Source organism: Thunnus thynnus, chromosome 3 (genome assembly GCF_963924715.1).
Source record: "Thunnus thynnus chromosome 3, fThuThy2.1, whole genome shotgun sequence".
NCBI classification, from domain to species: domain Eukaryota; kingdom Metazoa; phylum Chordata; class Actinopteri; order Scombriformes; family Scombridae; genus Thunnus; species Thunnus thynnus.
The window spans coordinates 29,880,806-29,908,034 of record NC_089519.1 but is presented as its reverse complement, the minus strand read 5'-3'; the positions used below and the strand labels follow the sequence as shown (position 1 = coordinate 29,908,034).

General features: G+C 39.4%; 2 protein-coding genes across 7 annotated transcripts; both read right to left on the bottom strand.

Annotated features, from left to right (window-relative positions):
- Nucleotides 1–2,158: 2,158 nt before the first annotated feature.
- Nucleotides 2,159–16,652, bottom strand: gaa2 (alpha glucosidase 2). Its single transcript, XM_067585299.1, has 21 exons — nucleotides 16,492–16,652; nucleotides 15,128–15,273; nucleotides 13,359–13,919; nucleotides 12,865–13,010; nucleotides 12,572–12,737; nucleotides 12,327–12,426; nucleotides 11,616–11,735; nucleotides 10,429–10,547; nucleotides 10,193–10,324; nucleotides 9,998–10,108; nucleotides 9,778–9,891; nucleotides 9,212–9,296; nucleotides 8,993–9,110; nucleotides 8,586–8,719; nucleotides 7,868–8,019; nucleotides 7,628–7,776; nucleotides 6,917–7,058; nucleotides 6,721–6,819; nucleotides 5,675–5,839; nucleotides 5,136–5,282; nucleotides 2,159–4,157 (listed from the first exon to the last, which is right to left on the bottom strand). Exons 2-21 carry the CDS (start codon nucleotides 15,218–15,220, stop codon nucleotides 4,095–4,097), a joined length of 2,916 nt encoding a protein of 971 aa, XP_067441400.1. The 5' UTR covers nucleotides 15,221–15,273; nucleotides 16,492–16,652; the 3' UTR covers nucleotides 2,159–4,094.
- Nucleotides 16,653–18,123: 1,471 nt separating this feature from the next.
- Nucleotides 18,124–27,229, bottom strand: LOC137180081 (zinc finger protein 271-like). 6 transcript variants are annotated; one of them, XM_067585294.1, is made up of 6 exons: nucleotides 27,135–27,229; nucleotides 24,339–24,469; nucleotides 22,178–23,127; nucleotides 21,884–22,067; nucleotides 21,627–21,758; nucleotides 18,124–19,715 (listed from the first exon to the last, which is right to left on the bottom strand). In XM_067585294.1, exons 2-6 carry the CDS (start codon nucleotides 24,454–24,456, stop codon nucleotides 19,018–19,020), a joined length of 2,082 nt encoding a protein of 693 aa, XP_067441395.1. In that variant the 5' UTR covers nucleotides 24,457–24,469; nucleotides 27,135–27,229; the 3' UTR covers nucleotides 18,124–19,017. The 6 variants fall into 6 exon arrangements, with proteins under 6 accessions (XP_067441395.1, XP_067441394.1, XP_067441396.1 ...); XM_067585293.1 differs by lacking the exon at nucleotides 27,135–27,229 and adding an exon at nucleotides 26,862–26,977; XM_067585295.1 differs by lacking the exon at nucleotides 27,135–27,229 and adding an exon at nucleotides 26,678–26,745.

Genomic DNA, 27,229 nt, shown 5'->3' with positions numbered 1-27,229 from the left:
GTGTACAGATTAATAGAAAGACTTTAGACTTTAAAGAGTGCAGACGATCTCTTCTTCCAAATGCTTTCACTGAAGAATTTGTTGCAACATTTAACAAGTACTCACATTTTTTACTGTGGTAAAAAGAAACAACAGGATGACTTAAAAATCATTTTTGTGTCAGATTATTGCAGAAATGTTGCTTTTTTTTAACCCCTTATGTTAGTTCACCAACATGCTTTTAATGTTTCCCCTTTAAGAAGTTACACATTTATAAAACAATACATAGAACCATCTATGTGTGACATTTCTTCCCTTAATTATTACCTACATCTAACTCAGATATTCCTCAGGAAGTGAGAACTCGCCAAAAGTGACCTCACTTTACAAAACTGGTGGTCTTGATAGACTGAATAGAAGCAGTGAAACATGCACACATAAGAGCTGTAGTTAGGTTTGTTGTGCTCTTTTGTCCCAGACCACTAACTTGAACGCTTCAGAGTGAAAATAAAAGGAAAGAAACAAAGAAGGAAGGTTGTTTTTTTTTTTTAGCTTTTTATGACCCATAACAGCCTCATGCTTGATTACATACCAAAGCCATTTTATTTTTAAATGAAGTTGAACATATTTCATTTCACAACAATATTTAACAGTTTTTTTTGTTGTTGTTTGGGAAGTTTTCTGTATGAAATGTTCTACAGAAATGTGACTCAACATGACAAAACAAGCCAACCTCAGAACTCCAATGAAACACTATTTGGCAACAATGGTTTTTCTCAGCTCTGTGTGCCTTCAAAAATCTGTTTCATGTTTTCCTAACTAGCATTACGAGGATGGTTACGCAAATCCAACATGCACAGAATCCCCCCCAAAAAAGATCTGTACTTTGTCCCTCTCTCCACATGCCGACCCCACAAACACCCCCCACGCACAAATACTTAATCCTCCCAAATCCAGACAGGAAATGCCCTCGTCAGTAGAGCAGAATGCTTTTGACAGACCCCCGCTGCTCGCTCTCTCTCTCTTTCTGCTCTCTCCTCCCCCTCTGTTGAATGATATATATGCCCTCCGCAAACTGCCATCTGGAAACAGTTAGCCTGTGAACGTTTGCACAGAGCCAATAAAAACATGTCTATCCTGAATGCAGCTTATCAGTAGTGGAGTACAATTCAACCCCCGCCATCAGAGGGGAATATGGGACACGCTATTTGCTTTCACTTTCTGCCACTTGTGTGTGCGTGTGTGTGCGTGTGTGTGTGTTAGGGACAGTCGAATACTTGTTTGGTGTCATGACTCATGAGATCCAGTTTTTGGCTCAATGCGACAATGCTCCTTTCACAGTTTACTTTCCTTGTATGTTTCTATGGAGATAACATTTTATATATATATATATATATTTTTAGGACACAAACTATTTTAGCTCAGTCCTCAGGCGACCCGTGTATCTTAATTACAGACATCCTGAAACTCCTCTATCTACATAAGCACTGGGTTTACATGGATGGAGAGCTGGTTAAATGGGAGCAATGGGGAACTGAACTTGAACTTGATTCCTCCTTGGTCTTCCTAATGTGCATATTGCTATGGACCATCATAGACAAAATTCAAGACATTTTGTACAAGTAGAAATATGTTTCTTCAGTGGATTTCCTGTAAGACTCCCACTATCTCCGGCTGGCATAAGATAATCATGAAGTATGTTCCGCTGGACTTCCTGACTGGATAATTCACTCCAGGACTGTTAATTTTTTGTGTATATAAATGTGAACGTGTCTGCGATTTTTAACTAGAAGTTTTATATGAATTATGTGAGATAATAAAGCCTAACTATGGTGATTGCTGTGTTGTTATAACTGACTCAAAGTGATGTGCAATGTGCATGTAAAGAAGGATGTTTTTTCCTTTTCTTTACCGTCTAAGCTGAGCTTAACAGTTTTGTGCTTGAAATCGCTTTTAATGATCTTTTAAAGCATAAAACAGGAAGAGAGAACAAAAGAGGTGAAACCAGTAAGAACCTCTGATGCTGTGAAGACAATAGGAGGGAAATGTGATATATTTCTTTAGACAGGAAACAAAGAGTTTTAGTCAATTTAAGCAGAAACACAACCAGATTTTCCACCTTGTTGATGGCTCAAATAGCAACCATGCAAAAATATATCAGATAAACATCAACAACACATTTTGCCAGTCCACATGGGTTGTAATTTATTCTAGATTAGTTGGTGGTAAAAGATGAGACAATTAGATGTTACAGTTAAACAGATATTACATTGAAACTGTAGTTTAAGTCTCATGCAGAAGGCAGTGGGAGGGAACAGCGTTTGTTATTCAGTTTCATCCCTAAAAACATTCTGCTCTTGTGTTTCAAACCAGAAAAGCACAAAAAAAACCTAGTTACTTTCAGTAATTAAGGCTGACAAACGTATCTGAAGTCAAATCCTTTGTCGCCATGAGGAAAATGACAGTTTCTGTTATGAGAAATAAGACCAACAATCGTCACAGTGCTGAGAAATTGTGTCCTCTAGTGGCACATGAGCTCCGGTGCTTCAGGTTCAAGATCCCAATGCAGGCAAGCTCAAAATACTATTTATTCAGATATGATCTGTTGATCACAACAGAGCTCAAATAAATGGAACTTGGTTCTTATAAATCTGCAATTTAAAAATAATAGAACTAAGATTTTTCTTTGCCTTGAATCTTTAACATGACATAAGTTTAGAAATCAACAAATGTTCTTTTTCTTTACTTGTTGTTGTGCTAAAAGGTGTCAATCATCATTTTTGGTAACGTGCTGAAAAAAACAATTTCTTCATATTGTTCATATAATTAAATCTGAACAATCACACAAAAAATAATACTCAAATATTGCAAACTGTTGTGGTGCTGTTGACTTATATTGCATTATACTTAGAGGTATTTCTAATACTGTGTCCACCTTATTAATATGAAAGAGTGTAACTTTTCAGTTAGTGTGTGTTGTGAGAAAAGCCTTTAGACATTCATATCAGATGTCCACAGCATCATGGTCAGATTTAAGCAGAATGAATCTTGAAAATGTAACTAAACTGCCTCAAGAAGTTCATCTGGCTTCAGTTTTTAAACTGCATTCTGTCAGAAAATCAGTGCTGAGAAAATTCACAGTATATTTACAAGAACCCTCATGGCTGCTAATGGTATCATTTTCCATTTAAAGCCACTGTCAGGCACAGCAGTACCATGGTCTTCAGCATTGCAAACATGTTTACAACATAAAGCAACATAAAAAAAAAAAAAGGATCATCTGGAACAAACCCAGAGATGCTCAAAAACACAGAAACAGGAATCATAAGGCACCTGTATCTACCTATAAATTACTGCAGGACTAATTAGTGCAAAAATAGGCTGTCGACTGCATTCACACATGTACAATATATTACATCATGAACTCTAATAAGACTCTTGTCACATTTGCAGGAAAGTAGATTCTCCTCTCTGTAATTCATTGCACTTTATCCTTCTGCTGATGAGAATTTTCAAAAATACAGATTTGATATACAGATAAAAACTAATAATTAGTAACAAGGCCAAGCCAAGCTTTTTGGTTAAAATCAGCCGACGGTTCGTCTATAATTTATCATTTATGAAATGTCCGCACAGATATTAAAAGCAGCGTCGAGGCTACCGTTGGATTGTGTTTTGTTGTTTAATAAGCGTGTTTTTGCACAAAGAAACACTTTTGTGTGCAAAGCCTCTTCAAGATGATGTTGCAACTATGAATAAGATGAACACGATCACAACCTTGCTCCCTCCAGAGCGCCTCCGCTTTGTCTTATCTGCTCATCTCTCCTGACGGATGGACAGTTTTGTGTTGGCTCTGTACTCCGGCACGCTGTTTACGAAATGAAAACAATAACTATAAAGTTTAAAGCGCTGACTCTCCTAAACTGTTCACCGGATATGGACGTGAACTTTAACACTTTAACCTCAGTTATCGTTCCCTTTATCATCCAGTGTAGAGTAGAGAGCCAAAACAGTGAAAAACATCACTGTGCTAATACTGACAGGCTGCGCTCTGTGTGTCAGCTTCAATAGGCGTCAACAAAATAAAACCAACAAATGAAACAAAATCTGATTCTTTACATCCAGCTGATGGTGAAGTTGTGACTGAGGTTCAGACCCAGATTTGTAACCGTCAACACCTGCAGGGACACAAAGAAAAACAAAGATCATTTCAACGCGAAGAATTTATTCAGTCTGTAAACTAAAAGCATAAAAAACATGCAAACTGCACACATCAACGCGCTTTTAAATCAAGTTCAACTGGGTCTGCTCTTACATAGCTTCATAGATATTAATAATTTAGTTTATTAAATCTATAAACATGAATCTCATACAAAGAGATGTATTGTTTAGCTACTAGCTAGATCATTTCCATCTGTGGTCACCGAGCAGGTAACATAAACACAAATACAACTAATGCAATTAATAATTAATATTATAAAATGGAGAAGTAGCTGTTTCTAGTAAGTTCTTGCACACCATGAAGTCTCAAGAAGCAAAAACTGTTGACTTGGAAAGAAAACAAACTCTGTTTATATGCTTCCAATATTCATCAATCTTCTTGTTAAGATACATTTCTCTTCATATATATCTTGTATATTTTCTCCTGTTGATATGAATGATTTTGGAGTATTTTGTTTTTTAGGCTTTTTTCCATTGTTAGATTGCTTTTAGTTTTTTTTCTACTTTTTGAAGAATATTGACTACATTGTGTAAAATGGGACTGATTTGTTCATAAAGGACCTTATTGACTGATGTGATCCTACTTTCTATTATATTTTTTTTTACAACTGGAAGAGCTCATTATCATGTTTCTTTATATTTAGTGCTCATTGACCTTGATTTACATGCATACCAAGTGTTGCAGGTGTCCTCTGATTGGCAGCTTTTTCCCTGCTGTTTGTCTCTATTAATTTTGCCTGATAAAGATATGATGGCTGAAATGTCGTCAATAAAGTGAGAACAAGTGATGGACAATGTGTGTGATTCTTTGTTTTCCCTCAAAGACAAAATGTAAAAGCGAAACTAACAATCATGTTTCACCGGATGCAAGATCTCCATCGAGCCTGAGCGACTGAGTGTGAATAAACTAACACGACCTCTGACCCTCGCCTCACCTGATTGACTCTGTAGCTGAACGGTGCATCTTGGGAGTTCACCAGCACTCTGCTTGGTTCCTGCTTCACGCCGTAGAAGGTCACCGACCTCACCGTGATGTATGTGGCCTCCACGTTGCTGTGGAGCACCTGTGATGTCATCACTTTCTATATAATAAGCAGATGGACGAGTGTGAGTTTTATGGCAAGACATGTTTTAAAGAACAGTGACCCAACATTAGATATTAATTAATAATAAATTAACGTCTGGGTTCATTTAGTCACTGCTCGGACTCCTGGAGGCCAAATGTACACAATGTGATGTGGATTTATTTGCAGCACGGCAACAATTCTCGTTGAAAGACTTTTGATTATCTTAGGTTCTCACGAGAAACCCCAATTTCTACCAACGAGACCTGGACTCAGTAGACCAGAATGCATTGCTGTGTTCTTTTCATCTACACAGATACCCCACAACTAGATCCATTTAGTTCAGAAATGGGAAATGTGAGTAATGAGACAAAGTGACAGATACTGAGAGTAAAAACAGACGTGAGCACCTGAGTGACGTTGAAGGTGATGTAGGCGTACTGGTTGTTCTCGTAGGTGTCGATGGTCTCTCCGTCATCCCAGAACAGATCTCCGCTGGCTGAGCCATCATCAGAAAGAGCACAGACCAGGTGGAGAGGCTGACCGCTGCTCACCCACAGGGTCACGTTGGGCTCCTGCGTGTGAGGTCAGCAAACATTACGTTACAAAATTTAGGAAGCGTTCACAAGTCAGATCCAAATATCAGGTGTGACCAATATTCTTGTTTCTCTAGAACATTTGAAATGTGGTTTTAAAGTTTTGTCAGGTTCACTTAAAACATCTTGAAGGGTCAGTTCACCCAAAATACAAAAAAAATCCCAACAATTTTATCTTTTTTTTACCAATTTTCTGACTTATCTCTAGTGGTTAATTACCACACAGAGAAATGAGCTTTTATGTGTATAGATTTTGAAATGTCTGCTTCTGAGATTTCTGCCTCCAACCAAACTCAGTGCAGTTGAATGGAATTTCATTTGCAGAGCTCAAAATGTTGAAAAAAATTGGAAAAAACTCAACATCTCTCTCCAGAAACAACATCCCGTTTGCTCAGGATAATCGCACAGAGGTCAAAGACAAAACAGTTTTCAATGGAATCACTTCCTGTGAAAGAAACAGTCTTGACAAATCCTGTCGTATAAAGCTACAACGACTAGTCGATTGACAGAGAATTAATCTTCAACTATTTAATAATCGAATAATCATTTCAGTCATTTCAAAATGATCAGTCATTTCAATCAAAAATGCCAAATATTTGCTGGTTTAAGCTTCTCATATGTGATGATTTAATACTTTTCTTTGTCATAAACTGATCATCTTTTGGTTTGGGACTGTTTGACAAATGCAAAAAAGATATATGAAGAAGTTTTAACAATTTTTCTTTCTCAAATACTGTACATGCTCTGTTTTATCAGCTGGTGCAAGTACTTTACTCTCGTGTCAAGTTTGGTAAACCACTTCTAAAATCTATCAGAAAAAATACATAAACAATGTAAATTTATCCAAGAATCTGATTTACCTGTGTTGGTATAACAGATCCTTCACGCAAATGCAGGTTGATCTTCTCTAGAGGTGCTACGAGTCGCGTCTCTTCACCTTTACTGTTCAAAACGTCGCCCTGGATAGAAGAGGAGCACATGTTGGTGTATGAGTACACAGTTTACAACGTTTCATTCCCAGCTCATACAACAGCGTATATAATGTGTGGGTCTTACCGTGTAGTAGTCATACCACAGACCCGCTGGGAAGTAACCATCCACGTAGTCGACGCCAGGATCCAACACCGGTGTCACCAATAAACTCTTCCCCCACAGGAACTGTTTGTCAATCCCATAGGTTCTTATATCTTTTGGGAACCTGTTGAATACATACAAGACACATAAAGACTAGAGATGCAACAAATTACTATTTTCATTATCAGTTAATCCGATCGATTATTTTCTCGATAAATCCTTTAGAAAACTTCAAAGAATTGTGTTTTAAATGTAAAAAAAATGTTTAGTTTACAATCACATATAGAAAAGAAACAAAAATTAACAATAAAGAAGCTGGAAATGGTGAATTTGAATAATGACAATTAACAACAATTAATTGATTATTAATTGATTTTCTTTCAATGAATGATTCATTAATAGAGTAATTGGGAAGAGACTAAATGCCCCTACTCTTTTATATTACTATTTTACCCTAATCATTTCACTTCTTATGTCTAAACCTAACCAATCGACTGCAAGGTATACCGGGTATGCATGCACAACAACAGCACTCAGTCTCTCCTGAGTAATTGTTGCTGCCCGAATAAAGACACAATACATGTAAAGCAAAGGATCTGCCCAGCCAACCCGAAATATAAAATCAAAGAATTATTGTTTAAAAGTAAAATTAAACATAAAAAAATGAAGAATACAATGCTGTGCTTCACTTACTCAAACATGATTGGCCGTGCAACAGTGTGTCCGTGTACGTGAGCATGATGGAAGAGCGTGTAGAGGAGTGGGAAGAGAGAATAGCGCAACAGCAACGCTTGCTTCATGGCGAGCTGAGCCTGAGGGCTGAAAGCTGTTGGGTCTTGGGGCTGAAAATAGATTTCAAAAATAAAATATTTAAGAAATAAACTATGAAAAAAAGACAACAGAGCAGTTGGAGCAGTGATGTTAAATACTTACGTTCATGTTGATGGCGTTGTGGTTGCGCATGAAGGGATAGAAAGCTCCCACCTGCGTCCAGCGGACACAGAGTTCCTCCTGCGGCTCCTCACTGAAGCCACAAATATCTGCTCCCACCAACGGTATGCCCAGAAGGTTAAAGGTCAGGATACCTGAAGGAGAGAAAGGAAAGGTAGGTGATGTTTGGAGAATATGGAAAGGAGGTACTTGGCTAAACTAAGAAAAGTGAACAGAGTAACTGCCTTGTGAAACAGCTTCAGCTCTGTGGATAGCATTTTTCTTCAACAGCTAGTCACTAACTTTGCCAGACATTTGATGTTGGGTAGTATAGAGTTGGTTTATCAGAGCATTTTTACTGAAAACTGCTGCCTGCTGCTGCTGGAAGTGTGGCTGATGAGAACGGTGAAACAGCACCATACCGCAAATGTGTGGGCTAAAAAAAACAAAACAATGCTAAAGAGGTTAAAAGATGCTAAAAAAGCTCTGCAGAGTCAGGTGATCATTCTCTATGGGGTCATCACTACAAGCAACACCTGGACCTTGAAGAAGAAACAATGTGAAGGAACCATTTAGTTGGCTTGAGTCAATTCAATGTTAAATATCTCAATAAAGATCAGAGAACTTAAATGTTAATATTAGAATCCACTATTAGCTGTGTGTGAGAGCATGTTTGTATTTTTTAAAATACGTCTATGTGATCTAAAGTCTGGAATCTAACCTGCTATAGAGGTGTACAGGTCTTTCCACTGGCTCCTGTTGTCTCCCAGCCAGTGTCCAGAGTACAGCCCCTGACTGGGGAAGGTGGAGCGAGAGATCACAAAAGGCCTCTTTGCCACGATCCGCTTCAGAGCACTGGACAAGAGGACAGAAAGCAAGAGGAGATGACCGACAAGTAGAAGATTTAAGGAGAGAACAAAGACAAATTGTTCAGTTTTTTTAGCCATGCTAGCAGCAGTTGGTCGAGACTGAAATATCTCAGCAACTATTGGTTGGATTACCATGAAATTCTCGACCGACATTCACTGTCCCCAGAGCAGCTAGCATGGCTGTAGACTTAGTCTTGTTAATAAAGACACTTTTATAGCATTTGATTTCTTTTCACATGTGCACATTATAAGTCCTAACCTTGCAGAGGCCTTCGCTTCCATGAGTCCATACAGGCTGTGCATGTTATAGTGTGTGGACTGCTTCTGCTGTGCAGATGCACACACAGTTTTGGCTCTCAGCAAACCTCCTAGTATACCTACAAGGTAAAAGACATAGTTTTACATTTTGACAATCATGTGTACTCTGTAATTGTGAGTTTGTGTAACGGTTGTGTGGTGTGAGCTCCATGTCTCCCACCTGGTGTGTAAGGTGGATTTTCAAGACTGTTTGATGGACATCCATTAGTGGACCCATCTAAGAAATTTGATGGCTCGTTCATGTCCTAAAACGAATGAGACAAAGATCAGGGAGAAGATCATGAATTGTTGAGAAGCACTACAACAATGGGATTAAAATCAAAGTTGCTCGGTTTTTAAAGGACCAGTATGTAGAATTTAGTGGCATCTAGTGGTGAGGTTGCAGATTGCAACCAACTGAATGTCCCTCCCCTTCCCCTTTCAAGCGTGTAGGAGAACCTGCAGTGACCATGAAACTCACATAAAAGGCCCTCTCTAGAGCCAGTGTTTGGTTTGTCCTTTCTGGGCTACTGTAGAAACATGGCGGGCTCTGTAGAAGAGGACCTGCTCCCTATGTAGATATAAAGGGCTCATTCTAAGGTAACGATTCTTATTTTCATGGGATTATACACTAATTAAAACATACTTATGAACATTATACTCCATTTCTGCCAAGTCTTTTCCGCTAGATGCCACTAAATTCTTCACGATGGTCCTTTAAATAATGTCTCCCATTTCCATACTTACAATCCATAATCCATCAAACGGCACCTTCTCATGGAACTTCTGAAGGTTTTCGTACCACCATTCATGCGTCTCATCGTTAGAGAAATCAGGATATGCTGTCAGACCAGGCCACACCTGGAAGGAGGGATTGAGATTTTCTTCTGTAAAACACACTATATGTTTCCTTCCGAAAAGACAAGCAGTTGAGTAGTAAGTGGGTAAGTGGGGATTTGTGTCTCACCTTCCCAATAAGTGTTTTTCCTTCAGCATCTTTAATAAAAACTTCTCTCCTCAGCCCTTCATCGTACGGCCAGTACGATCCCTCAGGCTGAGTGCTACTGATACCCGGATCCTGCAGGGTGACAAACAACGGTCACATACAGATATGCAAAACAAGAAGCAGCACGTATGAAAGCAAGTGCACACTCCTTTGTACCAGGATCATCACGTAGCGCTGGTCATGAGCGTGCAGGTCTTTGACCAGGTCAGGCAGCGTGGCAAAATTTGTTTGGTCAAAAGTGAAGTCCAAAAATTGCTCCATGTAGTCGATATCATTCCACTGGACGTCCTGCAAAGAAACACAGAATACACACAAATTGTTATTTCAGAAAATAACTTAAAATTCAAAATGAACACTGAATTTAAATGCTCAGTCTGCTGATTCAAGTTTACCTGAGGTATCCCGTAATTCCTCAAGCTCTTGACAACGTTCCAGGTGGATTCGCTTGAGTTAAACCCCCACCGACAGAGATGGTAGCCTAAAGCCCAGTAAATAGGCATCGCTGGGTAGCCTGTGACAAGATGGAGGGAGATATCAGAGGGAAAATGCTTAAATTGAGGGTGACAGAACTGATTACACTGAACACAGATAAATACCAAAAAATATGTATAAATAGCAACCTGCAGGCCAGTGGTTTGTAGAGCATTTAACTACTTTTCTCAGTTTCTGTGTCAAATTGCCATAATTCATACAGATTCAGGCTGTCCAGAGAGTGTTAATCAAAATTGAAAACCTTCACATATAACTGCAACATCAGTCCATAAATGTTCTGTAGACAGTATTGAATCTATTCATCTTTTACCTTTACTTATATAAAAAAAGGTGTTATGGGTTTTACAGCTATTTAAGTCAAATGTGGTGGTGAATAAACTCTACTTAGAAGGAGAGGAAGAGGAGGGAGAAAACAGTTACTTAAAAAGGACAAAGCTGATATTATTCTTAAGGTCAGCAAACCTCATAAAAAGGCCAAAACCAACAATATTTTAGATGTTGTCTCAGTACTTTATGATTTCCCACACTTGTCTGTAGCACAATGTGCCAATGTGCCCCTCCTACAGATGTAAATCTTTAAAAACAAACCACAAATATAATTTCATTTTTGAATAAGGCACAGTGTTTTCTTAAAGCAGTTTGGCATTTTACTGTAGTTTTATCAAATGTTACTGTAAAAGGAATAAATGGTGCATTTGTTGGGTGAGGATTAAAACACATTTGGCGCTCTAGAGAGTATTTTTGTAGCAGGAGGACGGTGGATGTGGGTTCAAATCAAAATAAACTACAGTGTTCTTTTCATGGGATTTGTTGACTATAGGCAAAATATAGAATAGCACCAGCCTTATCCTTTCACAGGGTGAAGTTTTCAATATCGCTATTTACATCTACCCTGGTTTGTTTGTTCATGGTCACTTTATTCAGGATGTAATGTGGCAACAGTTCAACAGGAGCACCTTAGACTGACTGAAATCTCTTTAAGTAAACAGTTGGAGTGAAATATATGTTGCGTAAAAACGGTTTACGATCATGCAGCTGCAGTAGAGAACATTCCCACGTGCCCACGTAACAGCAAACTCTTACTGACCAATGACTTCCATATACTGTCCAATCACTGAACCGGGATCAGGACCAAGGAAAACGTAGAAGTCAAGGATTCCACCAATAGAGCGCCAGGTGAGGGCCGGGGCAGGCTGAAGGGCCACATCTGATCAAACAGAAAAAAAACCACTGATGAAACATTTATTACAGGAAAATCATACTAAGCTATAATCAAGACTAATGAGATACACCTGAAGCAACAAAGCAAGGAAAACCACTACATGGGCTATAAGGAGTAGCTGAGAATAAAATGAACAGAACAGAGCAGCTGATTGTTGCTCCTGTGTGGAAACAAGAAAGTACAAAGATCTGCGTTATATCATTAAATTTTCAACAGTTTTTTTGTTGATGGCAGTGGATGACAAGTGTTCAGCTTTGATAAAGTGTGCACGCTCGTTAGCTTTGTTAGTTAAAATAAAACATGACCTCTAAATTTCCTCCTTTATACAATAGAGGAAAGTTAATATCTAATGGTGCTGCAGTCACGTTGCTGTCACACCACAGAAATGAATCACGTTAACTGCCACATGCAACTTCTGTTTTTGTTAAATTGCTTCATGTTGTCATCTGAACAGTTGTGAAACTGTAAGAATCAGCTACATTTCTGTTGCTGCTGTGCACTGATTCCAGCTATCATGTGTATTATTGCACGTGGAGAAACCAGAAGTGGAAGCGACAGGGCGACTAGCAGACTGACCCATCGCATTGCTGTTCAGCAGGAAGAAGCCATGATATGCGATCCCTCCTTCCTCTATTGCCAGGTAAAAAGGATGAGCTCCATACAGGTTTGTCTGTTCCTACATGGTGAAGAGCAACACAAGAACACTGTAATTCATTTCATACTACTTGCACAAAAGTGAACTGCACACTCATAAATCCGTGTTTGTGGCTAAAATATTATAACTACAACCAGAACAATGACATAAAGAGGAGTTTCATTACCATCGGAGGCACATCTCTGGCCCACATGGTGAGCGTGTTCCAGTGAACATCATGCAGAAAGGTGGAACGGTGCTCCCCGAGGCCGTAGATGAACTGACTGGGCAGGGAGGTGGAGAACTGGAGGAACTGATCCGCATAGAAGAGAGGAGCCACTGTGGTGTTCAGACTGACAGGAAACGGTTGGACAGACATTTAATGTTATAGTGCAAGTTGTACATTTTTAGTATACAATACTTGTCTAACTCTGACCGTGGTCCTTTCCTCTAATCCGATCAAATGTAGCTAAAACTTACAGCACGGCTCCTGTAGAGCTCCTCTTCACAATGAGGCCAAACGGCTCCTTAGAAATCTCCACAATGTATTCTGGATTTTCAGCCTTCTTGGTGACGGTGGGAACAGAGATTGGAACTTCAAAACGTGAACTCGAAGGGTCTGTAATCTAGATTTAGAAATGTGGGGGGAAAAAAAGTTTGTAATCGAGTTACAGACAAGAAAATTTGCAGTGTTATGTTATAAACATTTAATCAACTGACCTATCATATACACCCACACTGTTTGATCAAAAGATTACACATCACAGATAGATCTTGTTTGTCTTACACAAGTACTACAAAAAGGGTACAGCTCTGAATGTGGACTGTTGTCTGCTCACCTGCTTAATGGGTTGATGTACATGTTCCTCAAATACATGCTAGATCATTTATGATGCTTAAAGTCATCGTTCTTGTGCGAAAACAGAAACTATTGCTGTATGATTATCAGATTATCATGTGAGCACTGTACTCACCCTGACACGTAGCCGAGTGTCTGTCTCATGACGTATGTCCACCTCCAGAGTGAGAATGTCTCCTGGGTAGTAGGTCTTCACCTTCTTCACAAGCGCACCTTTCTGTCCCAGTAACGTGCCTTTCATTGACTTGAGCGAGTAGGAGGGGAAATCGGGAGGATAGAAACACCAAGGGATACCGTTTTTCCCTGACGGGCGGGTGAGAGAGGAGGCGGGAGAGGATGCGGGGATAAAGCAACAGTTCCTCGCTTCACACAACTCTCTGGTAACAACGGCTCCTCTTTCAGGATAGCAATCAAACCTCCACGCCTCAGGGATTAAACTGCAAGCTTCTCGGCGGGAGGCAGCTGCAGTGTTGTTCAGAGAGTCTGGTGTTGGTGCCGGGGCCGGTGCTGGGGGTTTATGTGGCTGTTGGTTGGAGGGACTGTGCAACCAGAACATGGTGCCCAGGAGCCAGCCTCCACAGAGGAGCAGCAGCAGGCAGCCAATCACCAGGACGCCTGTGGTGACAGAACATGACAGCCTGCGTGGAAGCAAAGTGGCTTCTTCTTGCTCCGGCACCTTGAGACACAGCAGGGAAATCAAATATCACACTAAGAAAAGAAACCCATCAACAGGAACTAGACTAGTCCCTTACACTGTAAAAAATATGTTGAAATTTTTTCCAATCAGGGTAACCATGATGAGGGAAAAGTCGCTTAGTGAATAAAGCTTTATTGAGTCTAATAATCTACTTTTCAGTTTAGTTGAATATATGCAGCAATGACACAACATAAAATATCTAAAAATTAGACTCAAAAACAATGCAATAAACAAAACTGATGAGAAGACCACATCCTAGAACAATCCAAAACCATATAAGAACTTGAAAAAAAAAATCTCACAACAAGGTCCATTTAGTAACTGTTCTTGAGCTTTCAGTCGTATCACACAGTCTTCCTCAGCTGATGGAGTATATCTAATTGTCATGGAATACTAAACGTTCAAATTCCCATTTTTCCTGAACACTTTAAGGACTTTAGAACAGCTACTAAATAGGAGGGGTCGAAAAAAAACAATCAAGTCACATAAGAATCATGACTCTTATTTTCTACAATTCTGAATCAGTTCAAAAATGCCAAAAAAACATTTTTATATAAACAAAATGAAAAAAAAGGCAGAAGTCAATTGCAAGAGCAGTGCAGCAACTGGACAGTCTTCAAAAAAGGAAAGGATCGGGTACATTTTGGGTTTAATGCCTAAATAATTACCTTTGCAAGACAAACGTGAAGACTGTAAGATGCTTCCAGTTAACTTTTTAAAATCAAAACACTCTCTCCCCTGCTGACACTGACATTAATCAAGACCATGTATCTTAACTGCCAGTTATGTTTCATATAACATTTCATCGGACTAAGGAAACCAGTGAATAGTTTGGCACAAAGTGTACCGGACTAAGAGCCTAAAAATAGTGTCACCTTTTCTACTCATTTAATCGAGAATCGATTCTGAATCGAATCGTGAGATGCTCAAAGGTTCCCACTCCTGCTGTACAGACCTTGTAGTGAGATTGTTTTGCCAACTACACTTTCCAAAGCCAAGAATAAAGTTTCAGTCTCAACCTACAATAAATAACAATCAAAAAACCAAATTCTAACAAATTAATGAGACAAATACATCCAAAAACATCTGCAGCCAGATGACACAGCACACAGTTTCTGCAGCAAAGACTTAAATTCACTGACAGACCAAAAGATGTAGAAATATGATATAATGCAATATGAACTCACTGAAACTTCCTCTTGGACAGGACGGGGATCCACTGACAATACTTCACTGGAAAACTGAACATCCTCTGGGTTCAGGCGCTTGTATGACACCATCCTGATATTGTGTGTCTGTCTAAGTGAGACTGTGTGCCTATAAGAGAGAGAGACTGTGACAGACAGAGAGGGAGGTCAGTACAGTGGTATATGTCATTTCCTGATGTTTGGAGTTGGTGGGAGAAGTGTGTTTAAAAATGCTGAAGTGAAAATGATGGTTTCTCTGATTTGCAGCTGAAATAAACTGCAGGTTAAGAGTCAGATTATGTCACATTACTTTAAATAAGTTATCATAGATGTGCAATTACACTGCTGTTAATCACCAAAAGCATGCTCAGTGATCATATCTGGATAGTGGTCCATCAAGACCAACCTGCATTGAACTACCCACATTTAGCACATCTCAAAATGACCTTATTATATAAAGTCTATGTTTCACATAAATCCATTTCATGTATAACTGATTGTAGAGTATAGATTAACTTTTCTGTTAGAAAAAAACGTTGCAGTGACCACTTGAGGACTGGCCACACAGTCATTTTTTGCAAAAATATGTTTATCTGAAGCTTATATGAGGGTTCAGCAGTCTGAGTTAACCAAATAAAGTTAATATCTTCCACAGATAAAGTCTTGTGTTTCCTCAGACAGTTTCCCTGCTGAGCTGTGGTGGGAGTATAGTAACAAAAAGAGGGACTCTGGCACTAAAAAGACTATAACGTTGAAAGATATCTACTTGATTTGACTCATTTGGACGGCTGAAGCTTTATATTAGCTTCAGGTAAACTTTTAAATACATTTTTACACAGAAGGAGGCTTGTAGAGGCTTTGTCCCCCATTACAAGTGTATTATGAAGGGATCTTCTAATATATGAACAACATATGAACAGCAGGAATGATTACAGCAAGAAAAACCCTGTTTCAGTGTTCATTTGGGAACCTGCCTATTGTTTTAAGACAGACTTGAAAAATTGTGAACCCGTCCTTTAAAAACTCTGGTTACACCCACTTTACATAATCTACAGCTGCTGAAATATGACCGCTCACACTTCTATGAAGTTCAGGGAACAGTATGTTGAAGCTAACTTTAGCTAGCCCTGCACAGAAATTCACGTAAATGTCAAAGTTCACCACGGAGACGTTTGACCACTTCATAACAGGCCTTGTTAGACCCCGGTCATTACTCTGTAGAAATAAAGACAACCATGACTGATCGTCTGAAACTGGCAGAGGTCAAACGTCTGTTAGCTTTAGCTAACTTCAGCAGCAGGGTAAACTTTAGCTAACAGGAGCTACTGTAGGCTCACAAGGGCGATGACGTCAGCTTTTCTTACCTGGATATCACTGCAGTTTTTCAGAGACGAAAAATGCAGCAAACAGAGCAAAACCTTTTCACTAATTATATATATGGTTAGCTAAATGATTCGTAACGTTGACGCCTTCAGCTGTCTACACGCTGTGCGTCTGTTTATCTCCATGACACGTTCAGTGTACCTCGTAATTTCAAGCACTTCCGTTTGATGAGTCCTGCAACCATATTATATCTAAGCCTGCAACGATCTAATGCTCTGTGAACTAAACTCAAAATGTCATGTACTAATCGTCAGCTATGTTATGCTGTATAAACATAACATGCTGCTTATTTATGATTGGTCAAGTGGTGTCTTTTTTTTTGTTATTGTTTTTTCAAAACACTTTTCCTTGCGGTGCTGCCTTCAGGAGCAGCTGTGGATTTTGTAAACGCATGTGTTTACATGTTTTCGGCAGTGCTGAGAAAGTAACTAATTAGCTACATTTACTCAAGTACTTTACTTAAGTACAATTTTGAGGTACTTGTACTTTACTTGAGTATTTGATACTACCTTGTACTTCTATTCCACTACATTTCAGAGGAAATACTGTACTTTTTACTCCACTACATATATTAATCAGCTATAGTTCCTAACTACTCTTCAGATCTATATTTTATATAAAAACATGGGAAAATCTTTATAAAATAGCAATTATAGATGATACTATCCAACAGTATTAATTGTGAAGATTATCTCTGCGTTGACAACTCTAATATGCTGCTCACATGTACACATGTCAATAAATCAGTATTTAGATTCCAGTAATATATTTATGATAAATATGAGGACAGTTTGCATAATGAGTACTTAACATTTTAAATGCAGTACTGTTACTTGTAATGGAGTATTTTTTCATTGAATTATTGCTACTTTTACTTAAGTTTAAAGATCTCAGTACTTCTTTGACTACTGCAGAATACATAACCAGTAAGTCCTAATATGAATTATAATTGTATATAATATGAACAAGTCATCTCATTTAAGATATTGTTTTATGTTCCATGTCTTGGGCTGAAGGAAAAAAAGAAAGAGAAAATTTACAGTCAGAAAATGGTAAACAAAAAATTCCTGTAATTTCTGGTAGAGAATAATTAGTGATAGTTAGATTACCCAATAACACAGATAGTTTAATCAGTATAATATAAATATTGTGAATAAACAGCTTATTAAAATATTCCACACTAAATAATTAATGACCAGCACCTTTCAAAGAGATACTATTTTATATACTGTGTTGTGTGGCAAACATGACACAAAGAGTTAATTTCATTCATGTACTGTTGCAACATTAAGTGAAGACCTCCAATTTTGTTCCTTTGGGAAAAACATCTTCTACCGTTGCCTTTACCCACAATATATGTGTAGTATTTTTTGCACACACCTTTAAGCAGGTTTTGGAAATCATAATAATGTATGTGAATCTTCTCTGGAAGAAACTAGCTCACATTCAGCAGATAAAAAGCAAACATTTCTGAGCATTTCTTGGTCAATTTCAAGCAAAATTAGGTTAAATTGATTGAGAATATTTTTAACTTTTGATGCAAATTAAGCACAATTTAATTCATTTTCTCCAACAATAATATCAGCATGCAGCAACCTCACCAAAGCAAAAAATAGTCTTCAGTACTTTTATCTTTATTGTTCAGTATAACATTTCCCATACAATTAGACAGAGGCAGCACTGGGCAAAATTTACCATCTACATTTCTTCAAATTATTGCCTTTCGTGTCACAAGCCAATGATCGATTTATTCACAATGTTTACTTGGCCTTAAAGAGAAGACGAAAGCAGGTGAACCCGATTCATGATTTGGATCTCAGGTAACAAAAAATGAATCACCACTAAGGCAAAAATGGTTTTGGCACAAACCTGATGAATGTAATGATCCCATAATTTCACTACTGGCTAAATTTTTACTGACATAATAAACCGTAATCTCAGCACCCATCTCATGAAATCCGGTTTCACCTGATTCTGAGACTGCTCACTGGCCGCTGTAACGTCCGATACAAAAACATCATTACTCTTAAGTCCAATTTCCACGTACACGATTAGCTTGAATGACAAATACTGCATGGAAGAAGTGAAATCACAGACCTTAAATGAGTCTTTTGTACTACCATAAATACTCTAAATGTGAGTGCAATATTTTGATGCAGCTAACATATGTAAGAGTGATAAACAAGAGTATATATGACTTCTAAAATTTGCCATCTAAACAGTTTAAGATTTTACAAAAGTTTTGTTTGTAGTAAATACGTTTTGGTCGTTTTTCTTTGAAACAGTGTTGCTAGTCACCTGACGCGTACCTGTTCATCATGTTTTTTTTCTGCACCTTTCTGGGAGTTTTAATATTTCAGCTTTGATACTTTTATGGTGAACCACCATGTAAAGGTTGGTCTATTCACAGAGGTAGTCCCTTATTTTTATTATTAACTGCCTAAAATCTTGACAACAGTATTATTATACTACTACTCGTATCTGTATGGTTTTATATAAATACGTTATCAGTCATTTTTGTCTGTTATACACATATTTATCGGGGAGTTATCGTCACTCTGCGATAAATCGTCGTTCTTCGCGTTGAATGCGGACTCCTCCTCAGTCTGAATCGGATCGTGTTTCCGTTTGTGGAGCCTCAGGCTTTGAGAGCGGCTGAAGCCTCTGCCGCAGATGTCGCAGCCATACGGCCTCTCTCCCGTGTGAAGCCTGAAATGGTTCTTGAGGCTTGAAGCTCTCGTGAAACTCTTTTCGCACTCGGGGCAGTCGAACTTCTCCCCGAAGTGGATTTTCTCGTGTTCCCTCAAGCGGCCGGACTGGTTGAAGCTCCGGTCGCACATGGAGCAGTGGTAGGGCCTCTCTCCCGTGTGCGTGAGCCGGTGTCTGTTCATGGCCCCCGAGTGGGCGAAGCTCTTCCCGCAGTCGGGGCAGGAAAACGGTTTCTCTCCAGTGTGGACCTTCTGGTGACCTTTGAGTTGACCTTTCTGGGTGAACTGCTTCCCACACAGAGTGCACTGATAAGGTTTCTCCCCTGAGTGAATCCGCATGTGAATTTGCAGCGCCGACATCTTATGACAGTCTCTTCCGCAGAGCCCGCAGCAGTAAGAGCTTTTCGTCAGATTGTTGTTAAACTGTTCCTGCTCCGGTGATGCTGGAGGACGGTCTTTATCCCCGTCGGCGGCGTGATCAGGATCCTCTCGAGACACTGTGGAAACATAAACGGGAGGAAATGAAACATGCCATTTATAAACAATGAAGACAAAGCTTTTGCTTGTTAAGACACTGCTGCTCACTGTGGAATCCAACATGATATAAGACTGAAAGGAGACCGAATGAGATAAAAAAGATTAGCAGATGATCGAGTTTCAACTCATCTGTGTTCTCAATAAGCATTATCATCCAGCCCAGGTGTTAAGTAAAGGCCTATATGAGTTTATGTTTCTGTAGTACAATGCAAGGTGCATCAAATGTCTCACCCCACTGTGGACAGACACCTGCCTCCCATCTTAAATACTGTGTATGTTCAGAGCAGCAACATTAACACAGCTGTTGATAAAGTCTTTTTACAGGTACAAGTAAGAAACCTTTCAGAGGCTTAAGACTGATCCTAGAAGAAAGGACAAAGGGAACTGTTGGCTTTTCTTCTGATTTTAACAAGGTATATCAATGGTCTTATTAGTCAGTCCCTAAAAACTAAACCTCTGGCAGATTAGTTACAGATTAATCAGAGGAAATTCTATCAAATTCTAGAAAATCAGGAGACTTTAGCAAAAAAAAAAACAAGAAATCCACACTAACCACAAACTGCAGGGTTCTCATTTTCGAACCAGTCAGCCAGAGACATCAAAAAGTCAGCCGGAGTGAACTGCAAAAAGACACAGCCCACGTTCTATCATTTTAAATACTGAAATACTTATCTTTGGCTGAGCATGAACAGTACAGAAAAGCTGCTTGCAGGGAGCACATTAAGCAGACAACAGCCAAGATTTTCATTTTGTTGTTTGGCCAACTCACAGAATGAATTGACTAAAGTTGAAATTGGCTAAAAATGAGAAGCCTGCTAATATAATCTTGAGTTAAAGTGGCTACAGTCAATATTTTCATATTAACAATGGATCACATGACAGAGACTCTGCGGCTCCTGTCAGCTCTCTGAAGATTTATCGCGTCTTTCAGTTTATAGTTTTGGCTTTCTGGCCAAAACACAATTTTACTGTTTTGGTTCAGTCTCACCGCTCTCATAGCGATGTTTCCAGAAGCAGCCACCTGATAAAAAAAAACTCTAAACCCACTGTACACTGTATGCCCAGCACCAAACTGCAGACGGACAAAGTTAGTCACTTGCTGGTGAACACAGTCGAGCTAAAACGCAGCTAAAAGGAGAGTAAATATCGGACTAAATATTCATCAGGTGACCAGAAACACGACTCCAAATTAACACCAATGTTGCTCCGTGTCTGCAGGGTGTGTAAATAGGCAACTGATTGCTAAAAAGCATCAATTTGAAAGATAATGTTAGTGTTGTCATTGCCACAGTTTGCTTACGCTGCCCCCTGGTGGCCAAAAACAAAAATCACTGACTGTAGTCAATGCAGGTTTAAGTTCTGCCAGCTACAGTGATGCTTTTGTATTTTTGGGGCATTTTTGTCTTGGGTGACTGAGGCTCAGCTGAGCACATCGTCCACTAATCCCAGAGTTGAGAGTTTGATCCCCACCTTGTTCTAGCTGCATGTCAGAGTGTCACTGAGCAAGACACTGAACCCAAAATTGCTCCTGATGGTTAGGAGTGAAGGTGTGTGAGAATGGGTGAATAAGAGGCAAAAAATATATATAAATGCAGCCCATTTACTAAAATGGGGGGGGAGGATGACATGCAAGAAAGCTTTGCAGCCAGAATGACATGATGTGGCAGTCACTTTATACATTTTCATCACTAAACCACCATGATGCATCTGATAAGATTTATTCAGTGGCGACAAGCACTGTCTCACTCAACAGATTGTTTAGGACGGACCTAGACTGAGACCTGCTCTAGTAAAAGACAGTACATATAGTATAGTGATAAAATTACCATACTGACATTTAACATCTGCACTCCAGTAAAGTATTTACTTACTGTTGACAAGTTCCTCTTCTTCCTCCTTGACTGTAATTCGAATTTCTGTGTTGCTTTCCTGCTGCTGCTCTTCACTTTCTTCTGGCATGGTGCAATCTTCACTACCAGACACTTCATCAGGAGCTTCATCTACTGGGATAAACACAAATCAAACAACCCAAGGGGATTTAAAATCTTTCTCAAGGGCATTACTATTCCTTTTTATGTACTATATCTATATATCTACAACAGAAATCTGTAATCTCATGTTGATGTACCGCACAAAGGTTCCTCTTCCTCCTCCTCTTTCACTATTACATTCATGTGTGGACTGGATGTGCTGTCCTCCAGCCGGTCTTCTGTCTCTCTCAAGTTATTTTCACACTGGCCGGCTTTGTCGCAGTTAAGACCCTCTGAGGAATGAGCCTCGACTTCGACTGGTACACTCTGACTGTCAGACACCTGCAAGAACAGATCAGAGTCAGAAACAAGCGCTGATTCAGGTCAAAAATGATGCTGTGATGTCAAAATTTGATGTACACAGTAAATGAACCGCTGTGTAACGTCATTACCTCAGTGATATTATTGACCACGTCTTGCTGGGATGATTCACCAACCGTAGCTTGAACCGAGCCTGAGATGAGACCTGTAGCTGATCCGTTCTTGTTCTGTGTGCATGACCTTTTATGGTTTCTGAGCGTCCCCGCCAAAGAGAAGTGCCTCCCGCAGTCCGCGCAGGTGTACGGCTTCTCGCCGGTGTGGATCCTGGTGTGCCTCCGAAGCTCTCCGGGAGCTACGAAAGACTTATCGCACTGTGTGCAGCTGTAGGGTTTTTCACCCGTGTGAGTCCTCATGTGCGTCGTCAGAGTCCACTGCTGTGAAAATGTCTTCCCGCAGTCGGAGCAGTGGTAGGGTGTTATGCCGGTGTGGAGACGCTCGTGTCTCACAAGAGTACCCGACAAGGCGAACCGTTTGTCACAGAACGAGCACTGATAGGGCCTCTCGCCAGTGTGAGTTCTCTGATGATCTCTCAGCTCGGCCGCTGAGTTACAGCTCTTATCGCAGTCAGAACACGGGAACTTCTTCCTCGTAAAGCCCGCGACAACCTCAGAGTGCATCGCCTCTAAGTGAGTTTTCAGATGCCAGTGACGAGAAAAGCTCTTCAGACAGATGGAGCAGTGATACGGCCTCTCGCCAGTGTGAGTCCGCCGGTGTAGTCTCAGCTCGCCCTGACTGGCGAACCTTTTCTCGCAGAAAGTGCACGGGAACGGCTTTTCCCCAGTATGGACCCTTTCGTGAATCATGAGCAACCCCTTCTCAGGAAACCTCTTCTCACACATGGAGCAGGGGAAAGGCCTCTCTCCCGAGTGAGTGCGTAGGTGGCGTTGGAGTTTAGAGGCGTAAGGGAAGTCTTTCCCACACACTGAGCAGCTATGAAGAGATGGTGGTTTTTCATTTTGACTTTGACCAAATGTCTTTGAGGGGGTCTCCGCAACTCCGATGCCAGGGATAGCTCCGTCTCCTGTGTGAACAGAAAGATATGAGGGGGTGTTTTATTTAGGAAAACAAAAAAGCATAAACCTTTTCTAAACAATAAATCTTTGAATACAACCGTGGTGATGGTAAAGATGGACAGACGTGTGGCAGCGTCCCAGATAGGTCCGTGTGATAATTCAGTGTCATTTAAGGTCTCACAGGTTTCTAACAAGTGTAAGAAATTTGAAGTATACCGATTTTCAACTGAAAAAAAAAGAACTTAAAGTATCAGGTCTCAGTACATTTATAGTCTGAGTAGGTAATTAACTGTGCAGAAATTGTGCATTTAATTTTTTTTAAATGTATTTTATTTGCACAATAAAAACAAAGCAGCATAAACACAACGACAAAAGAGAAGAAACAAATTGTGCAGGTGAGATTTAAACCCCCCCCCCAGAGGCTGGTAGTGATCTCCCCTCATTACGCATTATAAGCAAATACAAAAGTCATGTGATCCACAAAAATAAACAAACAAGCAACCACAGAATCAAAAGCAAAACATAAAGTAGGCAGCACAAAGCAAGCAAAGACACAAAAGAGATAAAATAATGTAACGAGAGTGGGTGTGTGTACGTGTGTGGCATTCAGGTACCTCCAGGGATTCACAGGAAAATCAAATACAATAGCTTGGCTGGGAATGAATAGAGGAGACTCTGGATATTTCTTTTTCCATGAGGTGCATCCAGTGGCTGCACATTTTTCTTTCATCTGTGACTAATGTTCGACCTCCACAGAAGATACTATCAGGGCTAACTCAAAAGCAAAATTAGCATGTTGTAATTTCTTTGTGAGTCAATTCGAGGTGATCAGATTTAGATTTTCTAGGAACAGTCTTACATCAAACATTAGTTTAAAGAATCCTGTTCAGCAATCATTATTTATAAACTATTGTATTCAGGTGTCACAGGAGTTGAAATAAAATTAAATATATCGACTTATTTAAAGTTCTCAAATTATTTATTTATCTGTTGAATCAATTCTGAGGTAAGTTTTGCTCCTGCAGTTTGTGATGACGTATCTGACTGCATTATAATGAAAGGTGTTTAATATTTTATCCATGTCAAAGAAACTCCACACAATACACTTAAATCCAATAAAATATTACGTTTCACAAAGATGATATTTGTTACAGGACTGTTGTATTGGATTGCATTATTAAGTACTGTTTTTCTTTGCTGTTATAAACCATTTACTCACCGAGATCTGAGAAATCCACTTCTTCTCCATCAGAGTTGATCAGGCCTCCGATTTCATGCTGATCTTCTTCGGCCAGGATCACAGCTGGTTCAAAGTCCTCTGGGTTTTCAGAGCCCATCCCTCAAACAAACCTTACAGAGAAGAACAATCAAGTGTCAGTCAGTAAGTCGAGACTCAACTTAGCAGGTCAATAATCACAAGAGGAAAATGTTATTTGAAAGATTTACATGCGCACAGTTAATAAATAATGACGTAGCGTTAAAACAATCATAGTCCTATTACAATAGTTTTATACAGTCATGTTCCAATCACAGATATTCCTGTGTAGATGTTTTCAGAGCAGAAACCAGGCTTGTATTATTGATGACTAATTCAAACAGCACATTTCTTTATTCGTTAACATGTCCTAAACATCTCAGCTCTCTTATCACTTAGATATCAGCTGATCAGAACTATTTTAAATGACACTGGTTGTACACTGGAGGCTAATACGGACAAAATAAATAAATATTTTCACAATGAGCATCACTATACACTCATCAGCCACTTCATTAGGAACATCTGTCCTAATGCAATCCAATACAACAGCTCTGCCATGAATTCTACTTTTACGAAGCTTATACATTTCCAGTTTTTGTTGACATTGTCAGAAAGGTTTATGTTTGTTATTGAGATCATAGTGGGTGGTGATGGTGTACTAGAGTGCATGACATTGAACCGTGTTTCTAATATTTTGTCCACTCCATTAACATACATGAGGGGGGCTAAATATTCAGTAGACCACCACCCACTTCCGAGTTGTTGAGGTGTTGTATTGGATTGTGTTACATTGTTCCTAATGGAGTGGCCAGTGAGTGTATGTCTCTTTGCTTTATTGTATAGTGTATTTTGTTTTGTATGAATACAAAGATCCCAAGGGTTCATTCAGTGACTGTAGTTGTCTTTTTTATGTCTTTCTGTAGCGCTCGTTAAGATAAGATAGGACTTAATTGATCCCCAGAGGGAAAATTAGCATTTTACAGCAGTGCAGGAAACAAGGTAGCTGATAAGAACTAAACACAACAAAATAAAAAGTCAAGTAAATGGAATTCAATCTATATACATTATAAACATTAAACACATTACAATACTGGGCTACATGACCTGACTTGTGGGTTGTAAAAATAGAGAAGTTGTTAAAAACATATGCATTATTAATGGTTCTGGTGGATGTAGCTATAGATACGTATGTAGATGTTATATAGGTGAAAGTTCAAACTAAATTCCCAGCAGATCTCTATGGGAGAAGTATTGTTGTCACTCTTCCCCTTCAGCAGGGAGGACTGCTTGTACCAGCAGTGCCTCCATCCTTTTAAAATGCATCCATTATCCTGCTCAAGGACACTTCAGCAGGGCGGATGCTTTGTTGTGACAACCTGACTGGGCCTTAAAGCAACAGGAAAATCTCCCTGAAGGATGAGCTGTCCTTAAAATGTTTACTGCATAACGAATATCTTATCCAGGTGCAACATTACTGGTCATGGCACTATGTTGCTGTGTTTATTATGTACTGTGTGTGTGTGTGAAACATCTTATCTGCACTGGGTATCCCTGCTAGCTACGTAGCATTAGCTAGCTGTGACTGCTTTATGCCACATCATTTAAATCCCACATTAGTCTTGATTTGAGGTTAGATATCAACCTCACTGACTGACCTGTTGGTGTCTGCGGTGTCATAATAACACACATAACATGAGGAACAAACGCGACCAGCAGTGCAGACACCAGTATTTGACCTCTGAATGAGATGTCTCAGTCGGTGACCAGCTCTTTGGTCAAACGACCACCTCTGCCTCAGAGAAGAAGACTGCTATTAGCCAGCTAGCCACAACCGTCACAGCGTTCACTCGCTTTGCTTGAGCTTAGCAATTAGCTCACGATTAGCCACCTAAGCTACAACCGCTATTCAACAATAACAAATGAGAGTCCCGACAGATCAACAGTTAAATCCAAGCGTGAACATGCAAAAAAAAAACGTGCTGCAAAATTCACATCAGCTCAGGGCAACACTCGCTAAGTTAGCTAGCTAACGTTTACCAACAGACAATAGACGTTTTGACCAACCTCAGCATAGATTCTCCCTCAGGTAAAAAAAAAAAAAAAAAAAAAAAAAAAAAAAAAAGTAGTCGCTCGATAGAAGTTTATTGAGACGACCTGACAATATTCCTACTTTTCTCTCATTTTCATGCCCAGTGTGTTCAAATAGCGTGTCTAATTAATGACAACTAACTAATGAGGTAAGTTAAATAAGCGTTTGGAGCTGATGACAACCTTTCTAGCATTAGCTGGTAGCCACTTACAGTACAGTCGGAACTTCCGGTTGGCTTTTAACATTAAGTCAAGTCAATAATAGACCCAATAACATGATATTATACTGTAGGTTAAGATCCTCTCCACACGTTCACCGATGTTTATAAAATACTATACTTTGAATAATAATTTGTAACTGACATATTTTTTTCCACACAAAAAAATTTGAATTACCTTGTTAAAATCCTTAAAGCCCCCCTCCACTCAAAAATGTTTCTCTTCTTGTCCCTTGTGATGTATGTGCAGAGTTTGACACTAGAAGGCTGTTTTAACATTTGCGTGCTGAAAGTAGAAAGTTTCTCTGTGCTCACTGATAAATACCATTTTAAAGGTGCAGTGTGTAGAGTTTAGTAGTGGCACGAACTTGGCAGAAATGTTATATAATATTCCTAAGTATGTTTTAATTAGTGTAAAATCACGTGAAAATAAGAATTGTGTTTTTGTTACCTTAGAACGAGCCCTTTATATCTACATAGGGAGCAGGTCCTCTTCTACAGTGGCCGCCATGTTGCACTGCCGTGTTTCTACGGCAGCCCAGAATG

What these genes read in the sequence shown, in the direction of transcription:
- gaa2 (XM_067585299.1), bottom strand. Translation starts at nt 15,220, where the DNA reads ATGGTGTCATACAAGCGCCTGAACCCAGAGGATGTTCAGTTTTCCAGT. An exon ending in GAAAAACACTTATTGGGAAG is followed by an intron (nt 9,892 to 9,997) that starts GTGAGACACAAA and finishes CCCTCCTTCCAG; the next exon opens with GTGTGGCCTGGTCTGACAGC. An exon ending in AAATCCACCTTACACACCAG is followed by an intron (nt 9,111 to 9,211) that starts GTGGGAGACATG and finishes TTTACCTTGTAG; the next exon opens with GTATACTAGGAGGTTTGCTG.
- LOC137180081 (XM_067585294.1), bottom strand. Translation starts at nt 24,456, where the DNA reads ATGGGCTCTGAAAACCCAGAGGACTTTGAACCAGCTGTGATCCTGGCC. An exon ending in AGTGGATTTCTCAGATCTCG is followed by an intron (nt 23,128 to 24,338) that starts GTGAGTAAATGG and finishes CTGTTCACACAG; the next exon opens with GAGACGGAGCTATCCCTGGC. An exon ending in GGAAGAGGAACCTTTGTGCG is followed by an intron (nt 21,759 to 21,883) that starts GTACATCAACAT and finishes TGTTTATCCCAG; the next exon opens with TAGATGAAGCTCCTGATGAA.